At 46.7% G+C, this 23,517-nt stretch overlaps 1 protein-coding gene across 1 annotated transcript; it reads right to left on the reverse strand.

The window, feature by feature from the left end:
- Nucleotides 1–5,434: 5,434 nt before the first annotated feature.
- RHOV (ras homolog family member V) lies at nucleotides 5,435–6,611 on the reverse strand. The gene is made up of 3 exons (XM_008570251.1): nucleotides 6,340–6,611; nucleotides 6,071–6,129; nucleotides 5,435–5,878 (listed from the first exon to the last, which is right to left on the reverse strand). The coding sequence occupies exons 1-3, from the start codon at nucleotides 6,545–6,547 to the stop codon at nucleotides 5,435–5,437; spliced, it is 711 nt and encodes a 236-aa protein (XP_008568473.1). The 5' UTR covers nucleotides 6,548–6,611.
- Nucleotides 6,612–23,517: the final 16,906 nt, after the last annotated feature.

Consider the following 23,517-nt stretch of genomic DNA (forward strand, 5'->3'; position numbering starts at 1 on the left):
CACAGATACAGATCCTGCTTAAAGATAGACACTCTAATTTACAGACAGATACACATACATGGAATTATACAGAGTTTTTGAATAAAGACAACAGTACTTTAAATATGCAATAGCAGGGCCGGCCCGTGGTTCACTCGGGAGAGTGCGGTGCTGATAACACCAAGGCCACGGGTTCGGATCCCTATATAGGGATGGCCAGTTAGCTCACTTGGGAGAGCCTGGTGCCGACAACACCAAGTCAAAGATTAAGATCCCCTTACCGGTTATCTTAAAAAATATAAATAAATAAATAAATAAATACACAAGAACAAAAACAGGGACACAGGGAAAAGCACTTGTACACAAATATATATGTAGCTTGTCATCATTTAGTATTTTTTTTTTTTTTTTCTAAAGATGACCGGTAAGGGGATCTTAACCCTTGACTTGGTGTTGTCAGCACCACGCTCAGCCAGTGAGCGAACCGGCCATCCCTTTATAGGATCCGAACCCGTGGCCTTGGTGTTATCAGCACCGCACTCTCCCGAGTGAGCCACGGGCCGGCCCCATCATTTAGTATTTATTGAACACCCACAATCTGCTAGTCATGGTCCAACAGATAAAGCTCCCCACCCCCACAGTCACACACAGAAACCCAAGCTCCTTCGCAAGATCCACTCAGGATGATACTGGGGCCCAGTCTCCAAGCCAAAGAGGGAGAACTTTTTTCTGTATATAGTCAATGACCCATAGTGGAAAAAATAATCAATTGTAGACATAGTGTCATTTATAATAGACAAAAAGTTAAAGGAAAACAACCTAATGCACCCAAATGGGGACCTAGTTAAAGACTTCAAGGTCAGGGTGAAATAGAAGGCAAAACATACACAGCCTCATGGTCAGAGTTTATAATATCATGAAAAAATACTGTTACATTTTTAAATGAAAAAAGTAAAAATATAAAGTATATATGCCTCGGGCCGGCCCGTGGCTCACTCGGGAGAGTGTGGTGCTGATAAAACCAAGGCCCCGGGTTCGGATCCCATATAGGGATGGCCGGTTCGCTCGCTGGCTGAGCGTGGTGCTGACAACACCAAGTCAAGGGTTAAGATCCCCTTACCGGTCATCTTTAAAAAATAAAATAAAATAAAGTATATGTGCCTCATACCGGCCAGTCACACACACACAAATGTATATACAGCATTATCACAAAAAAATGTTTAAAGAAATATGCATAGAAGAAAAGACTGGAGGGAAGTACACCAAAATGTTATTATTGATTGTCTTTCATGTTTTGTTTTTTGGGTTTTTTGGGTGCCTAGCCTGTACAGTAATCAAACCCTGGACCCTGATGTTAACAGCACAGTGTTCTAACAAACTGAGCTAACCAGCCAGCCGGTCACTGATTGTCTTTTTTTTTTTCTTTTAAAAAAGATGACCGGTAAGGGGATCTTAACCCTTGGCTTGGTGTTGTCAGCACCACGCTCAGCCAGTGAGCGAACCGGCCATCCCTATATGGGATCCGAACCCGTGGCCTTGGTGTTATCAGCACCGCACTCTACCGAGTGAGCCACGGGCCGGCCCCACTGATTGTCTTTGAGAGTTACAATTATTAGTGATTTTTTTTCTCTTCTCATTCTTTGAATTTTCTTATTTTTCTGAGTATTTATTACGGAAAAAATAAACATTATTTTAAAAATCAACTAAGGGTTACACAAACATTAAAAACAATTGACATTGATAAGGACAAATGTAAGAATTATATGTAAGAAACATAATTTTATCCAAGTATTGTAATAAATATTCCTTTAAATATAGATTTAAGAGAGCAAAGAAAGAGGGGAAAAAGAGCAAGGGAAAGAGACAGAGAGAGAAAAAACAGACAAACTGTTCCAGAAAAGTAGAGAGATACTGTATTATAGAGAGACAGAACCAGAGAGCCAGTGGGTTTGGAACCAGAGGTAAATCCCTTTTGTCCTGCATAGATGGCATGGACCCCAAGCCTCCAGGGCCGTCAGCCTCTGTGACACAAGCCTGGAGCTAAACTTGATCCTCACAGTCTCCCCAGGGCTCACTGGCTGACTTTTTATCCCTAAGCATTTAAGGGCCAGCAGCATATATTGCCTGAGCCTGAGACGCTGTGGGAGTGCAAAGGGCGTAAATGGGGCTTTCTGTCTCCCCATTTAGCTGGAGAAACGCAGCTTGAGTCACAACCTAATGCCTCCAAATGGGGATGTAGTTAAAGACTTTAAGGTCGGGGTGAAACAGTAAGCAAAACATACACATATTGTTATAGCCTCATGGTCAGAGTTTATAATATCATGAAAAAATACTATTACATTTGTAAATGAAAAAAAATAAAAATATAAAATTGTATATATGCCCCATACTGGCCAGTCTCAAAAAAAAAATTGTATATACAGCATAATCACAAAAAAATATTTAAAGGAATATGCTTAGAAGACTGGAAGGAAGTGTCCTCAGTACGCCAAGGGAGCAGTGAGGACACTATTACAGGTAGGAGTCCCTCCTGGAGGAAGGAGGTATTGAAAAATGGCTAGAGGAGAAACAGGGCAGCTGGGAGGTGGGACAGGGGGCATTTTCAAAACTAGGGGATCTGGCAGAGTTGGGAGTCAGGAAGTCAGGAGATAAATGGGGATCACTGGGACAAGCTGGCCTGGTCCAGGTTGCTGTCACATTTGAAAAGGCCTTGACTGCCAGAATGAGGAGCTGGGAGTTCATTGTAACCCGTGAGAGTCTTGAGTTGGCGGGGGGTCGGGGGGCATGCCAGAAGGAAGGCAGCAGCTCTGGAGGGATTGGAGAGGGAGGTCACAGTAGCAGGGATGTAGGGGTGAGGCCAGTGGAGGTCTTGTCCAGGCTTGGTGACCTAGCAGGAGAGGAGGCATGGTGACCAAGCTTTCAATTTGGGTGACATGGATGTGCTGGTACCATGAAAGAATTAGGGAGGTAGAGGGGCTGAGAGATCACTCGATTAAGCTTCCTTCCCCACCCCATGGCACTTCTAAGGACCCTAGGAACAGTTTGAAAACCTCTAACCCAGTCAGAGTCCTGAGTCCTTCGTTTTGCAAATGAAGAAATGAAGCATTGGAGAAGGGAAATGATTTGCTTAAGGTCATGGTTGGTGTCAGAGCCTGAACTTGAACCCGGGTCTCTGCCCCAGAGGGCAGTGTGTCAGGCTGGGCTGAGGTAACAGCAGGCTATGGTTCTGGGGTGGGAGACCCTCAGCACCACCACCTGAGGGGGCAAGAGGACAAAGAGAGGCAAGGAGGATGGAGCACAGGGAATAGGCCCTGGTGGGGCTGGAGGTGGACAGTCTTGGCTAAAATGAAACTTGGGAATTATCTGAGGTATCGCTTGGCTAGGATTTCTGTCCCTCAGCCATGCTCTTTCTCACACACACACAGCCATAGCTTCCTGCAGAGGGATCTGGGTCCAGAGGTGGGCTGGGCCGGCTGATTGCTCACCCAGCCAGCAGTTGCCTAGCAGGTGTCAGGTGTGCCTTAGAAATACCTCTCTACAGGAATAACACAGACCCATGTACCCAACTGTAGTGTTGCAAAGTGCTCTTACAACCACTTGGTAATAATATCTCATTTGAGATATTACTTTTTTTCTCTGGACTTCAGTTTCCTTATGGTAAAATAAGTTTTTCTTTTGTTTTGTTTTCTCCCAAGATGCTCTTTAAAGCTCTTTTGGGGCCGGCCTGTGGCTCACTTGGTAGAGTGCGGTGCTGATAACACCAAGGCCACGGGTTCGGATCCCATATAGGGATGGCCGGTTCGCTCACTGGCTGAGCGTGGTGCTGACAACACCAAGCCAAGGGTTAAGATCCCCTTACCAGTCATCTTTAGGAAAAAAAAAAAAAAAAAGATAAAGCTCTTTTGAGCTCCAATTCCATGGAATTGGATCCCTGCTCCTCTCCAAGTCCTCTCACAATGAACCCTCACTTGCACAGGATCTCTGGGACCAAATCTCTAATTAAATTGTTCACAAACAGCACCCTGACCTTCACTAGGTCATTATGTGCCAAGGGTGAAGACTGAGTCCAACCAACTCAAGACCAAGGACTTTGGCCATTGGCTGAGGTTTAGGTTGTATGGGGTTCCTTTTGTGTTCAGGCTGTGAATGGGTGGAGGGTCCCCCAACCTGAGACCCCAGGCTCTGTGAACTGTCAGAAGGATTGGAGCAGAAAGGTTAGAGGGGCGGGGATGGCCCCAGAGCCCCAGCGCTGAGCAGGGTGCTCTAGAAAGGAGGAGGAGAGGGGAGGGGCCCCACCCGCCTGGTGAGGTCATGGGAAAACAGCTCTGGCGCTGACACCTGGGGAAACCCGTTTCCAGGCTGCTTCCCACGCTAGCTGTCCTGGGAACCAGCTAAGCCCCAAGCGGGAGCCCCATACCTGCCCCCCTGTCCAGTTCCCATCACGTTGTCCCATCTGGTCCAGCCCCCCACCCTTCAACCTAGCCTGAGTGCTTTGGTACCCAACCTGTCTCCATCCAGACTGTTGGGCCTTGAGAAGGGTTATGAGGGAGCCTCAGGGAGACCACTCCAGGAAACGACAGAGACAGCAGCTTCAGAAACTTAAGGTTTTATTTGCAGACTCTGCACTGCTCTACCTTCTAGGCTGTGACCTTGGAGAAAGGGATGACCCCCAACCCCTTCCTCCTTCAGGCTCTAATTTGCAGCCCGTCCCCCTCCCTTTGCTGGGCCTTGACTCTCACTTCCTGCCCCACTCCTGGCTCAGCCAGTTTGGGCAGTGCCTAGGGAGCCCTGAGACCCAGTTCTTCCCAGGGACCAGCCCCGCCCTCCCTGGCCTCGGGGCTTGAGGGCAGCCCAGGTGTCAGCCTGCTCCTCAGCTGCCCCACTTCCCTGCTCTCTTTCTCCTCATCTTCCTCCTTCCAGGCCCAGCCCTCTGATCTGCCTCCAGTCCCAGGGATCCAAGGCCTTGATTTCTGCTCCCTCTTCCAATCTCTCGCTGGCCTCCGTCCTACCCACTCCATCCCAGACTTCCCTCCAAATCAGGGATGGACAGCTTCTTGCCTTCCAAGATGCCCAGTTGTTACCCAGGTTCTTCCTCACCCCTGTGCAAAGGAGGGGGTGGGGACCACCGCAAGGGCTCCTAATTCAGCCAGGCTGACCTGAGGGTCCATGATAAGAAACACTGTTAGGACCACCCCATGCAAATCAAAGTGCTGGGTTTTCTCTGTGAGCCTTGACTTCAGAAATCCAAATCATAGCCTCTTCCCTCCTCCAGGCCCTAGGCTCACCCAGGCATATCAGAGTGGGCAGTTAGAGGCCCATGGCCCCAGAGTGTTCAGAAGGGACCCGAGTCCCATGGGGTGGCTGGGCCTTGCCATAGCCCCCTCAAAGACCCTGTGCCCCAGGTTCCAGAAGTCTCTGGCCTCCTGCCCACCACTCACTATGCTGCCACAGCTTCTCAAACAAAGCAGAAGAACTTCTTCCAGCGGCAGCGGGAGAGGGTGCGCACACCCTTGGCATTCAGTTTCTTCTCCAGCCGGGCCTTGTGCTCGATGGCACTGAGAATGGCCGAGTCAAACACCTCTTTCAAGTTCTTCTGCGTCAAGGCTGAGCACTCGAGGTAGCAGCAGGCCCTGATCTTCTCAGCCAGACCCTGAGCCTGGGGTTGGGGCACCGGGCCCTCGCGACCCCCCTGGTCCAGCTGAATCAGTACGTTGACATCATCCCTCAGGTCGGCCTGGGTGCCCACCAGCAGCACAGGCGCCTGGGGATTGTGAGTGCGGATCTCAGGCAGCCATTTCTCTGTGATGTTTTGGAAGGAGCTGGGCTGAACCACGCTGAAGCATGCCAGGAAGACATCGGTATCCGGGTAGCAGAGGGAGCGAAGTCGGTCAAAGTCCTCCTGCGATGGGAAGATCAGGTCGTTAGTAGGGTCATTCCCTGCCACATGGAACAGAAATCTGCTTCTCACCTGCGACTGGAGACCAGAGACTCCAAGAGCCCAACGCCTTCTCTATTCCTGCTTGATCTGGGTTCTTCCCAGCTTCCAACCCACCTCCCGCCAGACCAGTAGAGGCTGCTCCCAGCTTCTCACCTGTCCCGCTGTGTCCCACAGCTCAATGCGCACGGGCGCTCCATCCACCAGGACTTGCACTGCAGGGGGGAGGCAGGGAAAATCCGAGTTAGGAAGAGCGTCCTGGGCCCCACCAGTCTTCACCAGCGCCACCTCGGGGCCTGCCCACGCCTCCTCCCTGGGGTCTTCCGTGCCCTCCCGCCGCGACGCCGGCCCCAGCTCCAATGCACAACCCCCACCCCCACCCCCGCCCTCGCCAGCCACGAGGCCGCCAGGGCAGTTGAACGTACCGGAGAAGGTGTCCAGCGCGGTGGGCCGGTAGCGCGCGGGGTACCCATTGCAGGTGTAGCTGACGATGAGGCTGCTCTTGCCCACGGCGCCGTCACCCACCAGTACGCACTTGATGCCCAGCTCCGGGGGCGCGCTGCGCCGCCGCGGAGGAGGGGTCGGGGCCCGGAGAGGGGGCGGCTCCGCCTCGCTCAGCTCCCGCGGCGGCATGGCCCGCTCCAGGGGCCGCAGAGGGGCCAGCCCGGGACCAGGCTCCGCTGCGCTCTGGGAAGCAGGTTCCGCTGGCTGCCTCTGCCTGAGTCGGTCCAGGCTGGGCGCGCCGACCCAACGCTACCCGCGGGTCTAGGCAGGGCCCCGCCCACCTCATCTGCATGTCCCCAGCGGCCCCGGACCCCGCCCACTGGCCGGGACCTTCCTCGGCCGGGCACCCCGAGAGGCCAGGCAATCTCAGAACACCGGGAGGAAGAAAGGCGGGCGGAAAGCTCACGTTCAAAGAACCACGCAAGTACTAGGACAAAGAACCGCTAAATGACAATTCCGAGAGCTAGGTATCTTGGTAGAGACAGACATGGGCGATTCATTGTTAAGAGGGTAAGTTGCAGAACACATAATACAGCATGTTCAAATGAAATCTTTTTCAAATAAAACAAGAAACTCTATACATATGTTTGTACGAGCATTAAAAAGTCGCGGTAATAATTTTATTAATACAAGAATGATTTTAAAATATATACAGATCATTACTGTCACATTGGGGATTAAGAAAATATTCAGGTCATGAGCGAGGCAGAGAAACCCAAGCGTGAACACAGCAGGCAGGAATGCACTGTACTCCCTTTCACCAAACAGCTTCATCTGCACTCAGCCTGAAGGCAGGCTTTGAACACCTTCTCCCCTCAGCTAAAGGAACCAGAGTGCTGAAAAGCCATCTAGCTGGGGAGGATCTTCAAGGACAATTCCCCATTTGAATATTTTATAAATGCCCAAGGTACCTAATACTATCTTCACCATCATCAAAAGCACGTGATTACCTATTTACAGATGCTGTTCTGGGCCACCTGCTAGAAGAGAGTTTACCGACTGAGACAAGATCTCCCAGGTAGGCCTAAGAAGGTCACCTAGAGAGCAAGGGAAGAGTGGCCTGATGCTAATTTTGTCTCTTTATTGCAGCCACACCAAGTGACACCAGGCCCATAGTCCTTTCTCTGATCTCCAAGGCAGTCTTTCATCTCAGCCCAGACAAAGAAAATTGAAAACACCTTCACACAGGGAGTCAGTCATTCATGAGTTCTGAGAAAGGACAGTGTTGGAAGGCAGAGGGGTGGTGAATATTATAGAAAAGAGATAATCCTATTTCTCAAAGAGTTGGTAGTATAAAAATCCATAAATCCAAATCTCTATATCTCTTCAAAAAAGTCTTAGGATCCCTGATTTTTATTTCTTTGTTTCTTCTCTCTCTCTCTTTTTTTTTTTTTGAGTCAAAAGGAGAAAACAAGAGCTAGAAACTTGCTGACTTAACCATTAAAATCTTGACTATGCAGAAATGGTAGGATCCCCAGTATTGACTTCTACATCCTGTTTACCTCCTACATTCTCTAAGTCTGAATGTCTGGGGATGCTAATAATCCCTAACTGTAGCCCCCAACATTTCTCAGATACATCCACATACGTTTATTCATCTAGCGAGTAAAAGAAGCCTTCAATGTTGTCCCACCATTGTTTCCCCTAGGAAATCCAAAAGCTGTTCTTTTTGCTCTCCTGCTAAGGGAGGGGGATTTAAAAAGACCTGGATGTCAGGAGACCTGTCCCAGTATTCCCAGTTTTTCAGCTATGGGACTCCAACAAAATCACTTCGTATGTCTCAGTGCTATAAATGACAGGTGATGTGTGTTTATCTTTGAAAGCCCTTCTGGTGCTAGCAATCTGTGACTCAGGGATCCTAAGGCAGCTGTCCCAGCTCAGGTGTCTGGGACAAAATTACTATACACACACACACACACACACTCTCTCTCTCTCTCTCTCTCTCTGTCTTCTTTACAGTGTTCTTGTCCTTTTACCTGGGTTTTAATAATAGTTTTATTGTAGCTGTAAATCTGAGGGTAATCCTATTTAATCTTTTCTGCTGGTTTGAGGGGTATAAATACACAAATGGGGGGAGATATCTGCTAAGCATGGATAAAAACCCTGACGTGGCCTGAGACAAACCATTCTTCCCTGGCCTCATGGGTAGGGAGACTCGCTGACCCAAGTTCCTCTGTTTGAGCTGGTTTAGGGACAGTCTTGTCAGCAAGAGGGGGAGGGAGGAGACAACCTGGGGAGCTGGTGAGTCACCTATTTCTCAGCTAAGGACTTGCAATTCTGGCTGCTACTGCTGGGAAAATTCCCTCCTAAGGGTGGATTGGGTATTATTTCTGCCCACCTGCCTGATCTTCTGCCCCAACTTCTGGCCAAACACTCTTTTGCTAGGATTAAAACTTGGTCCTGACATTTTCCGTGGAGAAATGGTAGATTTTAGGGCTGGGGCAGGAATACAAGAGGGGCTGGCTGGTTAGCTCAGTTATTAGTTAGCATACGGTGTTATAATGCCAAGGTCAAGGGTTTGGATCCCCAAACCAGCCAGCTGCCAAAAAACCAATCAAACAAAAAAGGAAATATACAAGATGAGCCTGGAGCATTTTGTGGTGCAGAAAATAAGGAAGTACTAAATAAACAAAAAACAGGAAGACAGAGGTACTTCAAATGGGCACAGGTGATCGACCCCTGGAAGAGCTTCCAACGGCCAAAACTGGAACAATTTGAGTAACAAAATAGCTTGATTTTAAGCCAAAGTATAAAATAAATGTCCATAAGTCTATACTGATATAAACAGATGATTGAAAACATAAATAAATTGGGGAATAATAGACAAATCTCCCATGCAGAAGAATTCCAAATAATGTATGTAAATATTCTGCCCTCTAGGAAACGGAGCATACACCCCACATCTTATGTGTGGGCTGTTCGTAGTGACTTCCTTCCAAAGAGCACTGTATGAAAAGGGTGAAAAGTAACTTTACAGTGGAGAATCCTGACAAACACTCCTTCAGCCAGGAGATCAAGATTAGGATCGACAGTGATAAGATGTTATTATGTATCCTTCATATGATATGATAAGAATGTAGTGTGGTATGCTGGATGGGATCCTGGAACAGAAAGAGGGCAGTAAGTAAAAACTAAGGAGATCTGAATAAAGTATGAGCTCTAGTTGAGAATAACGTATCAATACCGGTTCATTAATTGATAAATGTGCCATAAAAATGTAAGATGTTCGTAACGAGGAAACCTGGGTGTCAGGTATATCTGTACTACCTCTTCAGTTTTTCTGTAAATCTAAGCTGTTCTAAAATAAAGTTTATTTTTAAAAAACAAACAAAAAATATTAAACCATAGCCCTGCCATTGAATTATGGCAGTAATAACATCTTGCTTCCAAAATGTCCAACACAGTTGTAGGGGCTCTAGACTTGTGAGAGTGCCTGAGTGTGCCCTGTTTCATAAGAACCCAAGTGAGATTGCTGGGGGCAGGGGTGTGTGTGTGTGCGTGTGTGCGTGCATGCGTGCATGCTTCTTCCCATTTTATCAGTGAGTATAGTAAAACCCAGAGCACAGGCCCCAAGCAAAGAAACTAGTAAGTGGTAGTCAGTTCCAGAGGGAGCAAGCCACAGGCCTACCCTCAGGTGTGGTTAAGTTCTTATTAGGTATTTTTGTTGATCTCTTATCTTAAAGTTTACTGCAAACATTGAGCTGCCTACAGCTAAACCTCAACTCAACAAGAATAATCCAGAAGAAACTCACCCCCCTACCCCACCACCATGATTTTCCTGCTGCCAAAAAAAGGATGCACAAAAAGATCACCAGTTATGGAGAACTGATTGAAAAGTTCCACACAGAAGTTCTTTGTGAGTGAAATGCACTTTCTATTTCTTCTGTGTACTCTGCTCCAAGGCCCCCAAAATCAGACCTGCTGCATAGAATGAGCTCAGAGACTCAGACTCAGAAAGCTCTGAAATAAAGAGGATACAAGAAAAATAATTTTGTGTTTAACATTTATTTACCAACATACTAATGATAATAATAATGCAATAATTAGATTGCACACTTTCTGAACTTTCCAGTTAATTGGGTCACCAGACGTTTTTCTCTACTCAGTGTGCTTGTGTCCTGGGAGAGAGTTTGTGGCAAATTCAGCAGCCTGGGCTGAATTGGCCTCATGGTGCTGCAGGTGAGCCCTTCAGCCTCCACGTCGCCGGTCCACAAACTACATGGCTCAGGCCGGCTCCTGGGCTTCTGCAGTTTCTCCCCACTTCCTCTCCATCCAGCTGATCCCAACCACTGCTGCCCCCTCCAACCTCTCTTTCTGCCCAGACCTTTCACTCAAGCCCTGGCCAGTATTTTTGAAATGCCTATGAGAGTTGCCATCTAAAATGTTCATCCAAAAGTACTCCCCTGTCCTTTAATCAACTGAGCTGCCCTCCCAACTTCCTCATTTCTGACAGCCAGTACCACAGTTCCCTCAATTCATTTATGTCTTCTAACCTATTGAATTAGAAGGAGTTGGAACCTGAAAAGGCTTCAAACCTCACAATCCACTTGGACTCCTTCCTCTTCTTCCTCCTTAGTCTTCAATCTTTGCTTCAAAGTGCTTGACTGTAATCACCTCCCACCTGACTTTCTGTCTTCATTTTGTTCATTTCTAGCAAACCCAAACTTCCAAAGACAACAAATTTATTTCGTCACTCTCCCACTCGGAAACCTACAGTGAATCCCTATTAGCCACAGGATAAACTGTACCAGTCTTTGCCTGGTATCCTACATCCTCCAGGGTGCATCCCCAGGATGAGATCATGAGCAATCACTGAAATTGATTCTTAAGAGAATTTTCAGTGACATGAGAAGTGTTAAAAGATTATGTTAGGGCCGGCCCGTGGCTCGCTCGGGAGAGTGTGGTGCTGATAACACCAAGGCCACGGGTTTGGATCCCATGTGGGGATGGCCGGTTGGCTTACTTGGGAGAGAATGTTGCTGACAACACCAAGTCAGGGGTTAAGATCCCCTTACTGGTCATCTTAAAAAAAAAAAAAAAAAAAGATTATGTTAAATGATACAGAATTATATAAACAATTTGAACCCAAGAATTTAAAGACAGTGTACAGTTAGAATAAGAGAGGGATGTGAAAGATGTGTACCAAAATGTGGAGAGTTGCTCCCACTAGGTGGAATTCTTGTTTTGCCTGGCATGTAATGAGCACTAAGCACGTGCTAGCTGCTAATATTATGTTGCTTATCAGCATTTTCTCCTTTTTTTACAATGAACGTCTACTTTTTTTTTCTATAAGAAGTCAAGGATGGAAAAACAATTACTTTTGCAAAGAAAAAAGTCTCTAAAATTTTAGAACATTATTTATTGTATATTTAGAAAAAAAGAGGAAATGCACCAACACGTCAATAGTGATTACCTCTGAACGGCAGGATTATGAATAGTTCACTGTCATTTATTCATTGGGTGAGGTGCTTTGCAAACCCACTGTGGGCCAGGCACTGTGAAAAGTGCTGGGTGTACATCGGTGAATAAAACAGGGCTCATCTGTTCCCCCCACCTTGCCTACCCCACATCAAACTCCTCTTTCTCTGAACTCATTGCCTGTTCACTAGTTTTGAGAACACTCCATGTTTCCTGTATGCATGTCTCATATTTCAAATGGACTGTAAACAACTAGGGCACAGGGAAGGTCTTATACAATTTTAAGCTCTTACTGCCCCAGGCAAGTGGGCACTTAGTAAGAGCTTATCAACTACCACATGTGTGGGATGAATGACTGAATGAATGGTGAGCCATGGCTGTCAAATGATAAAAAGACTGGTGGGCAGCTCCACCTTCCCTAATGCTACAGTCACTTGTCCAAATGGCCAAGCACAAGGCCCAGCCAAATCCTTAATTACTTTTCCCCAAAGACTGATTCCACTGGCCCAAAGCCTCCTCGTGAACAGAAACTGGGTCTGCTACCACCGAGGTCCGTTCAAGTCTCTGGGGTTAGCCCTGAAGTATGTGTTCTCATTTGATGATGATGACGATCATGATGAACATCAACAATTTTACAAAAAGAGGACTTAATTAACAAACATTCTACTAATCACATCACTCCAAATTCTTTTCTTGGCATTGCTTATATGAATTTGTATTTTATGTAATTGTAATCAGGAATGGTATTTAAATTATTTACCAACTGGTATGGCCTCAGAAAAGATGCCAGTCCTTACGCTGGAGCAACTTTCTAGAAGACCCCCGCTGTGCCTGATATTAACCCTTTAGTGGCTAGGTCCTGGGGAGGAGTGACAGGGAAGGGGCACACACACAGCAAAGTGGATATACCAATCAGTACGGAAGTATTTCAATATTTTAACAACTGGTGTGGCCATACCAGTGTGTACCAGCCGAATTTCATCAGCCTGGTTGGATTTGGAATGAGTGTGAACCAGGCAAAGAGGCTTGGAAACAGCCTAAAGAAACAGCAGGAATCAGGCCCAGAGGGGAAAGAGAGTTAAGTGACTTGCCCACAGCCTCATGGCTAAGAAAAGAATGCCAGAATTCAAGCCCAGGTCTGTTGTTCCAACACCACCCTGTTTTCAGTACCCTCATAAGAATCATGGGCTACAAAGCAGGTTACCTATTGTCTTATTATCTTTTGCCTTATACACAGTAATTAATGTTCTGATATTTGGTCAGAGATCCTTTTTTTTGGCAGCTGTCCAGTAAGGGGATCCAAACCCTTGACCTTGGTGTTAACAATACCATGAGTGATCTTTTTTAAATTTTGTGTTGTGATCAATTTTATTGAGATATCATTTACATACAATATGAGGGTACTTCAAATAGCTCATGGAAAGATCCGTGTTATCTTTTAATTCTATTTTTCCATGAGCTTTTTAAAGTACTCTCATAAAATATACCCAGTTTAAGTATATAGTTCAATGAGGTTTTTTTGTTGTTGTTAGGTTGGTTGGGTTTTTTTGGCAGCTGACCTGTATGGGTATCTGATCAATGAGTTTTGACAAATATGTCCAGCTATGTAATCACCACCACCACAATCAAGATATAAAACATTTCCATCGTGCTGGTAGGTTAGCTCAGTTGGTTAGAGCATGGTACTGATAACACCAGGGTTCTGGGTTGGATCCCTATACTGGCCAGCTACAGAAAAAAAAAAAAAAATTCCTTCTCTCCTGAAAGGTTTCCTTTTGCTCCTTTCTAGTCAATTCCCCACCCCCACACCAGGGCGTAGGCAACCACTGATCATTAAAACTTAATTTTTGCCTGATTTAGAATTTCGCATAAATAGGATCATATTCTATGTATTCTCTGGTGTCTGGCTTCATCTGCTCAACATGTTTTTGAGATGTGTTTATGCTGTTGTGTTTAAGGGTAGTTTGTTCTTTTTCATTGCTGAGTAGTGTTCCATTGCATAGATGTTCCATTATTTGTTTATTCTCTTGTTGATAGACATTTGAGTTGTTCCAATTCCAGTTAGGACTATTATGAATAAAACTGCTATAAACTTTTATGTACAAATCTTTGTGTGGACATATGTTTTCATTTCTCTTGGGTAAATACCCAGGTGTGGAATTGCTGGGTCATAAGGTAAGTATGTATGTTTTTTTTCTTTTGGCAGCTGGCCTATACTGGGATCCAAACCCTTGACCTTGGTGTTACAAGGCGGTGCTCTAACCAGCTGAGCTAACCAGCCCGACCTAAGTATGTGTGTTAAGTGGCTGTTAGTGGATATTCCCACATATGAGAGTTCCAGTTGCTCCACAACCTCAGAACACTTGGTGGTACTGGTCTTTTAAAACTTTTTTTTTTTACATGCAGACATACAGACTGGATTATTTGGTTGTTGGACTGTGTTGTTTTGTTGCTGCTGTTTTTAACACAAAATCTCATGGTTTTTTTTTTTTTTTTTTTTAAATCCCATATAAAGATGAACGGTAAGGGGATCTTAACCCTTGACTTCATGTTGTCAGCATCACACTCTCCCAAGTGAGCTAACTGGCCATCCCTATATGGTATCCAAACCCATGGCCTTGGTGTTATCAGCACCGCACTCTCCCTAGTGAGCCACAGGCCGGCCCAAAATCTCATCATTTTTTAAAAGTTTGAAAACAGTTTCTGTAAGAGGCCATGTGGGTGAATACTCAGACAAGTTTATTTCATACATATGTAGTGTGTACATGTAATGCACATTAACATATCAAGTTATGCATTCGTTCAGCAAGCACTTGCAAGTACTTACAGCGTGTCAGGTCTTATGATCTAAAAAGTTGTTAGGGCTGGAGGAAGGATAAGGTCTGGCTGTTAGATTTTATTGGGTTTCACATTAATCAGAGAAGGCTCCCTGGTTAAGGAATCTTAAGAAATTAAGAAATGTCTCCTAGGTTAAGGGACAGGTAAGAAGCATTGCACCCAGCTCTGAGGCAGTGCTCTGCAAACTTGAAAACCATTATTCCCTGGGCACTGTCCCCAAATGTCTCTAAATGGACTGTGGCAAAGGTTTGGCTTTTAGAGAATCACAGAATGTTAGAGATGGTCTAGTTCTACCTTCATGGCTTACAGTTGAGGAAAGGAGAGGGGAGCTCAGAGGGGTTAGGGGACTCGTCCAACAGCATTGGCTGAGTTGAGTTCCACATCTGAAAAGAAGGGGGCCCTTGAGGGCTTGGCTGAGGAGGCCAATGGAAAAGTAGCATGGAGAGAGGTGGTGAGGAGAGCAGAGGCCAGCCTGCGAGGTGGTGCTGGCACAAAGCTTTGACCCCACCAAGACTCCCTTACTCACTACAGAAGTTCGTATAATTATGTTGACAACTCAAACTTTTCCTTTTGAGACCAAATAATTGCAAAGGATGTCATTTCTAGAATACAGTGAATATTAATATTTAAATAAAACTGTTATCTCACCTTTAAAAATGTATGTTCTGGGATCTAAATACCAAAGCAATTTAATATTCTCCATCACCCATTAAAAAAATACATGAACTAGCTCTTTTTTATGTTTTTTATTAAGATTCTTTTTTTTTTTTTTGGCAGCTAGACTGGTACAGGGATAGAATTCTGGACCTTGGTGTTATCAGCATCATGCTCTAACCAAGTGAGCTATTCGACCAAACTTCTTCTTTAAAATCGGAAATTTTGAATTATTTATTTTCTCTTTCAATGTTTTCAATCTTACTGTAATGTATGTTATGTTTAAAGGTTTTTATTGAGGGCCGGCCTGTGGCTCACTCGGGAGAGTGTGGTACTGACAACACCAAGTCAAGGGTTAAGATCCCCTTACCAGTCATCTTTAAAAAAATAAATAAATAAAATAATAAAATAAAAAATAAATGTTTTTATTGATAATTTACCATACTTATTTGTAATTAGTATATACTTTTTTGAAGATTATAATGTTATATTTCTTGGTACTATAAGGCTCTTCATCTTAACAGTGTATTCTTTTGAATTAAGTTATTACAATTATCATTAGTACTCAACTAATCAAAACAAATATATTTCACATTTTGACAAAAATTATTAGACAAAAAAGTAAAATTGTAATAAAAATACTTCTCTTGATGATATGCATAGGGCTTTTTTGTTTTTGTTTTTAATTAGTTCGTGTATTTGTGAGTAGATGCTGGAATAAGACAAAGTTTAGCATCAATTCTCTTCCTGTATTTTGTTTTTTGTTGTAAATGCATAGAAACCTTGTTCACACAATTTACTAGATGGAAAAAGAAGGAGGTTTCATATAGTAATGTTACTCCATTACTTGACCCCCTTCCAAGTTACATGCCAAAAATATTAGTGTTATTTTTTTCAGACAGCTAAAACCTGATTGGGTTTTCAAATTATATCCAAACTAAAGGACTGAAAACCATTTGATGTGCAAAGGACTCGGTACCTGGTCATCATTCTCTTTGTGGGAAACACCACCAATAATTCAAGTGGTCTCTTTGCTGGACTCCTTGGAGCTTTTTACACCCCCTCTCCCTCAAGCAATGCACCATTGGGGAAGGGGGATTTGATGAGGTTCCACCATTGTGGTGAGTGAATGATGAGCTTTTCTTTGTAAAGGAGGAGCAGGGGAGGCGGAAAGGGGACCTGCCATTTGCTCCCAGGCACCTTCTCCTGCTGGTCACTTTTAAGAAAGAGCCCAAGGAAGTTGAGGCTGTGGAAACTGATTCTCAAAACTATTTTGTGCCCTGTACCCCTATGAAGAGGCTTTCACACACCTAAGGATGTGCGAACCCCTGTTTGAGGATCCCTGACCTGAGGATGCTCTCTTTCCCTCCTAGACAACGGTCTGCAACCCCACAGGGTGGTGGGGGAGGGGGGGAAGAGGGCAGGCTGGGGACACACATGCCTTGGGCTGGGCTTTGACATTGACTCAGTGAGAGAAGGGATGACAGAGAGAGCAGGCTTTTTGAGAACTGAAGCAATTCAGGTAGTCTTTGACACATCTGGAAGGGAACCAGACAGGAGGGAGGAGAGATTTATGACTGGTGGAGAGCTGTTCTGAGTGGTCCAAAGGCATTCTTTCCTTCAGCATATTTTAACAGGAGCCAATAATGTGTCAGGCCCTGTGCCAGGAGGTGGTCTACAAGAGACACCTGTCCCTGTCTGAGGAGAAATAGAAGTGGTGGGGGCTGATCCTGGCAAGGGGAGGAGTATCAGGGAAGCTGTTCCAGGGGAGAAAACCCCCAAGACCACATACTCCAATGTCTGGAGGGGAGTGGTGCATTCTGGGAACGTCCTTAGACCATCATGTCTGGGGCCTCCAGCAATGAGTGCAGATGGAGTCTGCCTGGGGTTGGGGCAAAGGACTGCTGGGTTTTCTTCATAAGTCTTGTAGCTATGTTTTAAAATTGTGTACATATACTATATGGTTAAAATAAAAATTAAATTTAAAAACAAACTCCTAAATCTCCTGTGCAGAATTCCAAAGGATTCATGTAGATACTCACCCTTAAGAAAAAACCCCAATTCTTTTAAAAAATTTATTTATTTATAATTATTATTATTATTTTTTACATTCGAAGATGTTATTGTGGAGCACTGGGAGGGGATGGTGGGAGGGGGTTAGGGAAATGGAGGTGGGGGGGTGGAGTTGGCCCATGGCCAGGTCCTTTGCTGGCCTGGTTATGGAGGGCTGGTGGCGTGGCTGGGGCCCTTGGCCCCCCCCACCACTTGTGGGCCTGTGGGGCTTCCAATGGCAGGTTGGTCATCATCAGGCTGGATGCAAACATTAGGGGGGCACAGCTGAGACCCTCGGCACCCCCCACCCCTGCTCGGGAGCATAGGGGGCTTCCTGTGGTGGCCCGGTAGTCACTGGGCTGGATGCACACGTTAGGGAGGCATGGCTGAAGCCCTCGGCCCCCACAACCCCAGCTCAGGAGCCTGGGGGGTTTCTTTGGAGGCTTGGTTGTCACTTGGTTGGATGCAGTCATGGGGGGGCATAGCTGAGGCCCTTGGCACCCCCTACCCCAGTTTGGGATCCCAGGAGGCTTCTGGTGGCAGCTCAGTAGTTGCTGGGCTGGATGTGGATGTCCAGGGGGCGTGGCTGAGGCCCACATTACCACCCCCAACTCGGGCTCAGGAGCCCTGGGGCTTCTGGTGGCAGCTTGGTCATTGCTGGGCTGGATGCAGACATGGGGGTGGTGGGTGGGTGCATTTGTGGCTGAGGCCCTTGGGCTACCCTCACCCTGGCTCAGGAGCCCAGGGGGCTTCCAGCTCTTTCAGGTTTTACAGGTGTTCTTTGGTGGTGTTAGAGCTTTACTGGTTAATATCAGAACTTCGTCTCTGATCTGTGGATGTTTTATGTTTTCTTTCACTTCTTTGTTGGATTATTAGCTACCCCCACTGCTTAAATTCTGCACTGGAACTAATTTAATGTCCTTTTCTTACTTCTAAAATAGGGGAACTTCCTGTGGGGACCAACACTTGAGCCCTGTGGTTGAGCTAAATTGCTGCTTTGCTGTTGCTGATTCCCTGAGAAAGGCTTTTTGTGCAGCTCAGGTTTTAATTGTTGACCTTGTAAGTACTTCCAGGTCTTATGTGATCTGATACACTTGGTTTGTCTGGAAACTCTGGTCTGGGCCTGAGTCTTTTCAGTGAACTGCACCCCTTACAGATCTACACTTTTGACCAGTCTCCACTGAGTGGTCCTGTGCTGACTGGGGGGCAGATCAGATGTCCACGCTGTGCCCCAATGTTCCCCTGGTGGGCCTGTCTCCCCCACCGCCCACATTCATACACTTCCCATGGGGCGGGCCATGTGCCAGTCCCTTGTGATGACTCACTGGCCTTTGAGTGGCTCCTTTTTTCAGTTGTCTGTGGCCCCTCGCTCCTACGTGTGTCCACAGGAACCCTGTCAGTGGTCTTGCTGGCCTGGGGCCACCAAGGCCCTCTTGTCTGCTGCAGTCTCCTAGTAAATTCACACAAAGGACACAGCAGCAGCTTTTGCCAGCTCTTGCTCCGTGTGCTGACCAGGGCCAACCTTGAAATTGCCGGGACTCGAAATGGTCAGAGCAGTTCCTTCTTTCTCTCATCACAGCTTCTCCCATCTTCATGAACTCCATAGGTTTCTGCTCCTCTTCTCCTGAGCTCTAGCAGCCCCAGCTTAGCAGTCGTTGCTTTTTTTAATAGTTGTAAGTTGGTAGATTGTGGGAGAGAGAGATGCTGGGGACCGTCTATTCCACCATCTTGATTCTCCCTCCAAAAACCCCAATTCTTAAGCACAGGGTGTGTAGTGACTTCCTTCCAAAGAGTGCAGCATGGAAAGGGGAGAAAAGAGTAACTTCACGTGGAGAAACCAGACAAACACTATCTCAGTCAGGTGATCAAGGTCAATATCAACAGTGATAAATCATGTTGATAATATGTACCCTTGATATGATACAAGGCTAATAGTAATGGTACTTTTTCTCCCTCAAAACCATAAATAACCTGAGTCTAAGCATGAAAAAAAAATCACACAAATTCCAATAGAGAGAATCCTACAAAATACATGCTTAGTACTTAAAATTGTCAAGGTCATCAAAAAGAAGGAAAATCTGAAAAACTACCCCAGTCAAAGGGAGTCTAAGGAGATATGACAACTAAATATAAGGTGGTATCCTGGATGGAATCCTGGACCAGAAAAAAGACATTAGGTAAAAACTAGGGAAACCTGAATAAAGTATAATCTTTAGTTCATGATAATGTATCAATATAGGTTCATTAATTTTAGCAAATATAGGGCTGGCCGGTTAGCTCAGTTGGTTAGAGTGCAGTGCTATAACATCAAGATCAAGGGTTTGGATCCCCACGACAGCCAGCTGCCAAAAAAAGAAACATTTAAACAAATGTACCACAATAATGTAAGATATTCATTATAAGGGAAACTGTATGTGACGGATAAAGGAACTCTGTACTGTCTTCTAGATTTTTCTGTAAATCTAAAATTATTTTTTAAAAGAAAATCTATTTTTTATTAAGTCAAATCATGCCTTTGGTTTGGGTGTCAATTCAGTCAACAATTACTACTAAGATTAAATTGTATTGAGCATTTTCAAGGTAAAGGCACAGCGTCAAGTGATTTGTATATTATCCTATTATACTCACAATGCTGTAAGATGGAGTTTTCTCATTTCACAATGTAGGAACTGAAACATGAGATCTTAGTGATGTAATTGTTTAATAAATATTTATTAATAAATAAATAAATATTTCTTAGTGAGTTAGTGACTGTCCTGGAAGAGTTACCCACAGTGCTGTGTCTCTCCCAGTAAGTGCCCTGCACCTGCTCATGTCTCCTGTGTACCTGTCCAGGCTGAGCTTGCTCAACCATGTGACCTCCATCCCACTCCACACAGCCCCTCCTCCTTCCGAACAACAGTGTCACTGCCACCATCTGCCAGGTCTCCCCAGGAGTCATCCTGCACTCTTCCTTCACCACCACCCCCATCTAACTTGACACTAAGTCCACAAGGCCCCTCCTCAGAAATGTCCTCTGGTCTTCCCAGCCTACTCCCTCTTTGCTGGTCGGGTCCTCACTGCTTCTGCTCTGCCTCTGCCTCAGGACTCATCCTCTCCTAGGTGAACTCCACCCAAGCCACCACTCATCTTTCTAGAACCCACATCAGATGATCTCATCCCTAACCAAAATCTTCCAATGGCCCATTCAATAGCTTTCACAATCTGGCCACAGCCTGTCCCATTTCCCCCACTCCCCTACTCCCTAGCACTGCAGCTTTTTACCCCCAAACAACAGTTTGCAGGTCTTTGCTCCTGGTTTTCTTGCCTTTCTTGCCCTTGGCAATCGGACATGCATTTTAAGTCTTAGCTCAGATTCAACTGCTTTCATACATGAATCCTCTCTCTTGCTGGCCCAGCAGTCAGCCTTTACCTGTCTATGGGATTTCATGACAACTGCCACACTGATCCTGAGGGCTAGAGGCTGGTGGATCCGTATCTCCAGCTGTGATTCCCTAAGGCACCTCTGTATATCCCAGTGCTCAGGAATGTCTGGGTTATTCCCTACAATCAGCTTCTGTTATATCAAAGTGAAATGCCCACACTTCATAGGTGCCCCCCAGTGGCCAGGTTAAGAAAAGTCACAGCAGTTCTGAGGAGTCCAGGGAGGCTTCACCGAGGAGGTGTACTTGAAGGGGACTGTCAGACTGAAGCCACATTTAGAGTTTATTTTATTATTATTATTATTATTATTATTATTATTATTATTATTATTAGTCCTTTTTGAGACCGGCCGCACCGCGCTCAGCCAGTGAGCGCTGTGAGCACACCGGTCATCCCTATATAGGATCCGAACCCACGGCGGGAGCACTGCTGCGCTCCCAGCGCCACACTCTCCCGAGTGCTCCACGGGCTCGGCCCACATTTAGAGTTTATTAAGCACATGCTTTATGTTGGGCATTATGGTATAGCAATGAACTTTCACCTAGATCACCTCATTTACTCCTCAACACAGACCTACTAGGTAGGTATTATTATATCTATTTCTGTAGACAAGGAAACTGAGGCCAAGAGAATCAGTTGTGCAGTGTCACAGCTAGTGAGTGGCTGGGCAGGGATAAGAAGGCTGGTCTCTGTCTCCTATTCCAATGTCTAGCCTAAGGATTGAAGAATGAGTATGTGTAGGTGTACTGCTGTAATCAATTCATCAGGGAAAATGTTCGGAGTCTGTAGCAAGCAGGGTCCATCTAGGCCCCACCCCATACATCCCAGAGAGCAGTGGAACCCAACAAGGGGGTCTTAGAGACAGTGAGCAGGTGGCTGGAAGTACTCTGTCCCTGAGCAATCCTCCTATGCTGATCTCCAGCTGCTTCTGGGCTCCATGTTGGGGTGGACATCCCTTTGTACAGTCTAGATCTCAGGGTGGATCTGGCCAGGTGATCTGGGATGGAGCCTTATGCATGGAACAGAGCAGCTCCCTTCCTGGGATCACTTTTCCCAGGGCAGAAACCTCCTGCCTATAGACAGTACACTTGTGAGTAGGGAAGAAATCTAGGGTTATCAGAGGTGGGAGGGGGGAGGGAGAGGGGGATGGGGATAGATCGGATAAGGGGCATAAAAAGTACGGTTTGTAATATTGTATATGCTAATAACATTGATGTGATCAACATAAGAAAAAAGAAAACTGCTTACCACCCAGCTCTGGCACTTCTGTCCTTGAATTTGGTGGCTTTGGGTGGGAAAGCCGCATTGCGTCTGCAGGTTTGGGCAGAAGAGGGACCCCACAGTGGCGAGAAGTGACCCTGGACAATGCCACCCCCTCCAGGGCCATGGCCCCTCCAGGCCCTGATGAAGGTCACAGTTCTCCGCACGTGGCAGGGAAGTTGGGCAGCAGTAATTAGCGCCACCACATAAAGCACGGTGCAGACCTAGGCGCTTTTGTGAGTGAAGGAGTGCTCTCACTTACTCAGTCAAGGCTATCCGCAAAAATGACCCCGGCCGACAGCCTCCCTCTTTAGCAAGTCCACGGGCCCCAGAAGGGAACAACTCCATCTGGGTTGTCTAGGCGGGTGGGAGAGGAAAACCCAACTGCAGTGTCACCTGAGCCCTCACAGTTCTGCAATTCCGTGGTTTAAGATTCTCCCCTCTGCCTTGAGCTGGGCGGCTCCCACCTTCACCACTAGCCTTCATTTATCTCTCCTTCCTGCTAGGTTTTGCAGGTAATGTTTGTTCCCCGTTCCTGCATGCTCCCTCTGCGCTGTGGCCACGTCGCTGGGTATGCCCCACAAGGTCAGAGATGTTTGTCCATTTTGCTCTCTGCCATGGCCCCAGAGACTGGGACAGAGCTTATTTGTGGAACAAGTGACCTTATGAATAAACCCACCAGTCACTTTCCTAAAATTAATGATCGCTTTACTGGTCCATCGCCCTGCTGGCTCATGACCTTCTCGAGGGCAAGGAAGTTGCTGTACTTATCTCTGTGACCCCAGCGCCTAGTCCAAGGCCTGGCACGGAGTACTGAACACCATTTTGTTGAGTGAGTGAATGGAAGTGGCCCGGCACCGGTTGGCTGTGCTTGTCTTCCCCGGTCGCCCCTTGTGCCTCCCCCAACACTGAGCAGCCACTGTGGGGCAGGTTCGGGCAGTATCTGGCACATGGCTTCCCACTGGCCTGGCCACCAGCTCTGCCACTTTCTGGAAGCTGGTGTTGGAGAAGAGAGGCCAGGATTGCTCTACCTGTGCCTTGTGAAGGTGGGACCGAGGCGGCGATTAGATTGAGGAACTAGAGGTTCTCCGGGGGACCTAGGGCAGCTGTTTAGAAAAGTTGGAGCGGGAGCTGGTCAAGGAGGCTGGGCAGACCATACGAACGAGGGAAGCCTGGACACGAAAGCTCGGGGACGGGAGGGTCGGGGATGGGGGCTGACAAAGCCGGGATTGTCCCCTAGTGGCGAAGCCCGGAACTGCAGCAGGGTTCCGGAGGGCGGGGTTCCGCGGCAGCGGGAGGAGGTGTCCAGGGCTCCGCCCAGGCTGAGAACGGCCGCACCTCTCCCGGCGCCCCGCCCCGCCCCCGCAGCCCTCGCCGCGCCACCTAGTGGCGGGCCCCGCGACGTTCTGCGCCCGCTCACGCAGGGCTCTGAGAACCCGGAAGTTACGTTATAG

The sequence above is a fragment of the Galeopterus variegatus genome, unplaced genomic scaffold, assembly GCF_000696425.1.
Source record: "Galeopterus variegatus unplaced genomic scaffold, G_variegatus-3.0.2 Scaffold583, whole genome shotgun sequence".
In the NCBI taxonomy this organism is placed as follows: Eukaryota; Metazoa; Chordata; class Mammalia; order Dermoptera; family Cynocephalidae; genus Galeopterus; species Galeopterus variegatus.

What these genes read in the sequence shown, in the direction of transcription:
- RHOV (XM_008570251.1), bottom strand. Translation starts at nt 6,547, where the DNA reads ATGCCGCCGCGGGAGCTGAGCGAGGCGGAGCCGCCCCCTCTCCGGGCC. An exon ending in CGCGCTGGACACCTTCTCCG is followed by an intron (nt 6,130 to 6,339) that starts GTACGTTCAACT and finishes TCCCCCCTGCAG; the next exon opens with TGCAAGTCCTGGTGGATGGA. An exon ending in TGTGGGACACAGCGGGACAG is followed by an intron (nt 5,879 to 6,070) that starts GTGAGAAGCTGG and finishes TTCCCATCGCAG; the next exon opens with GAGGACTTTGACCGACTTCG.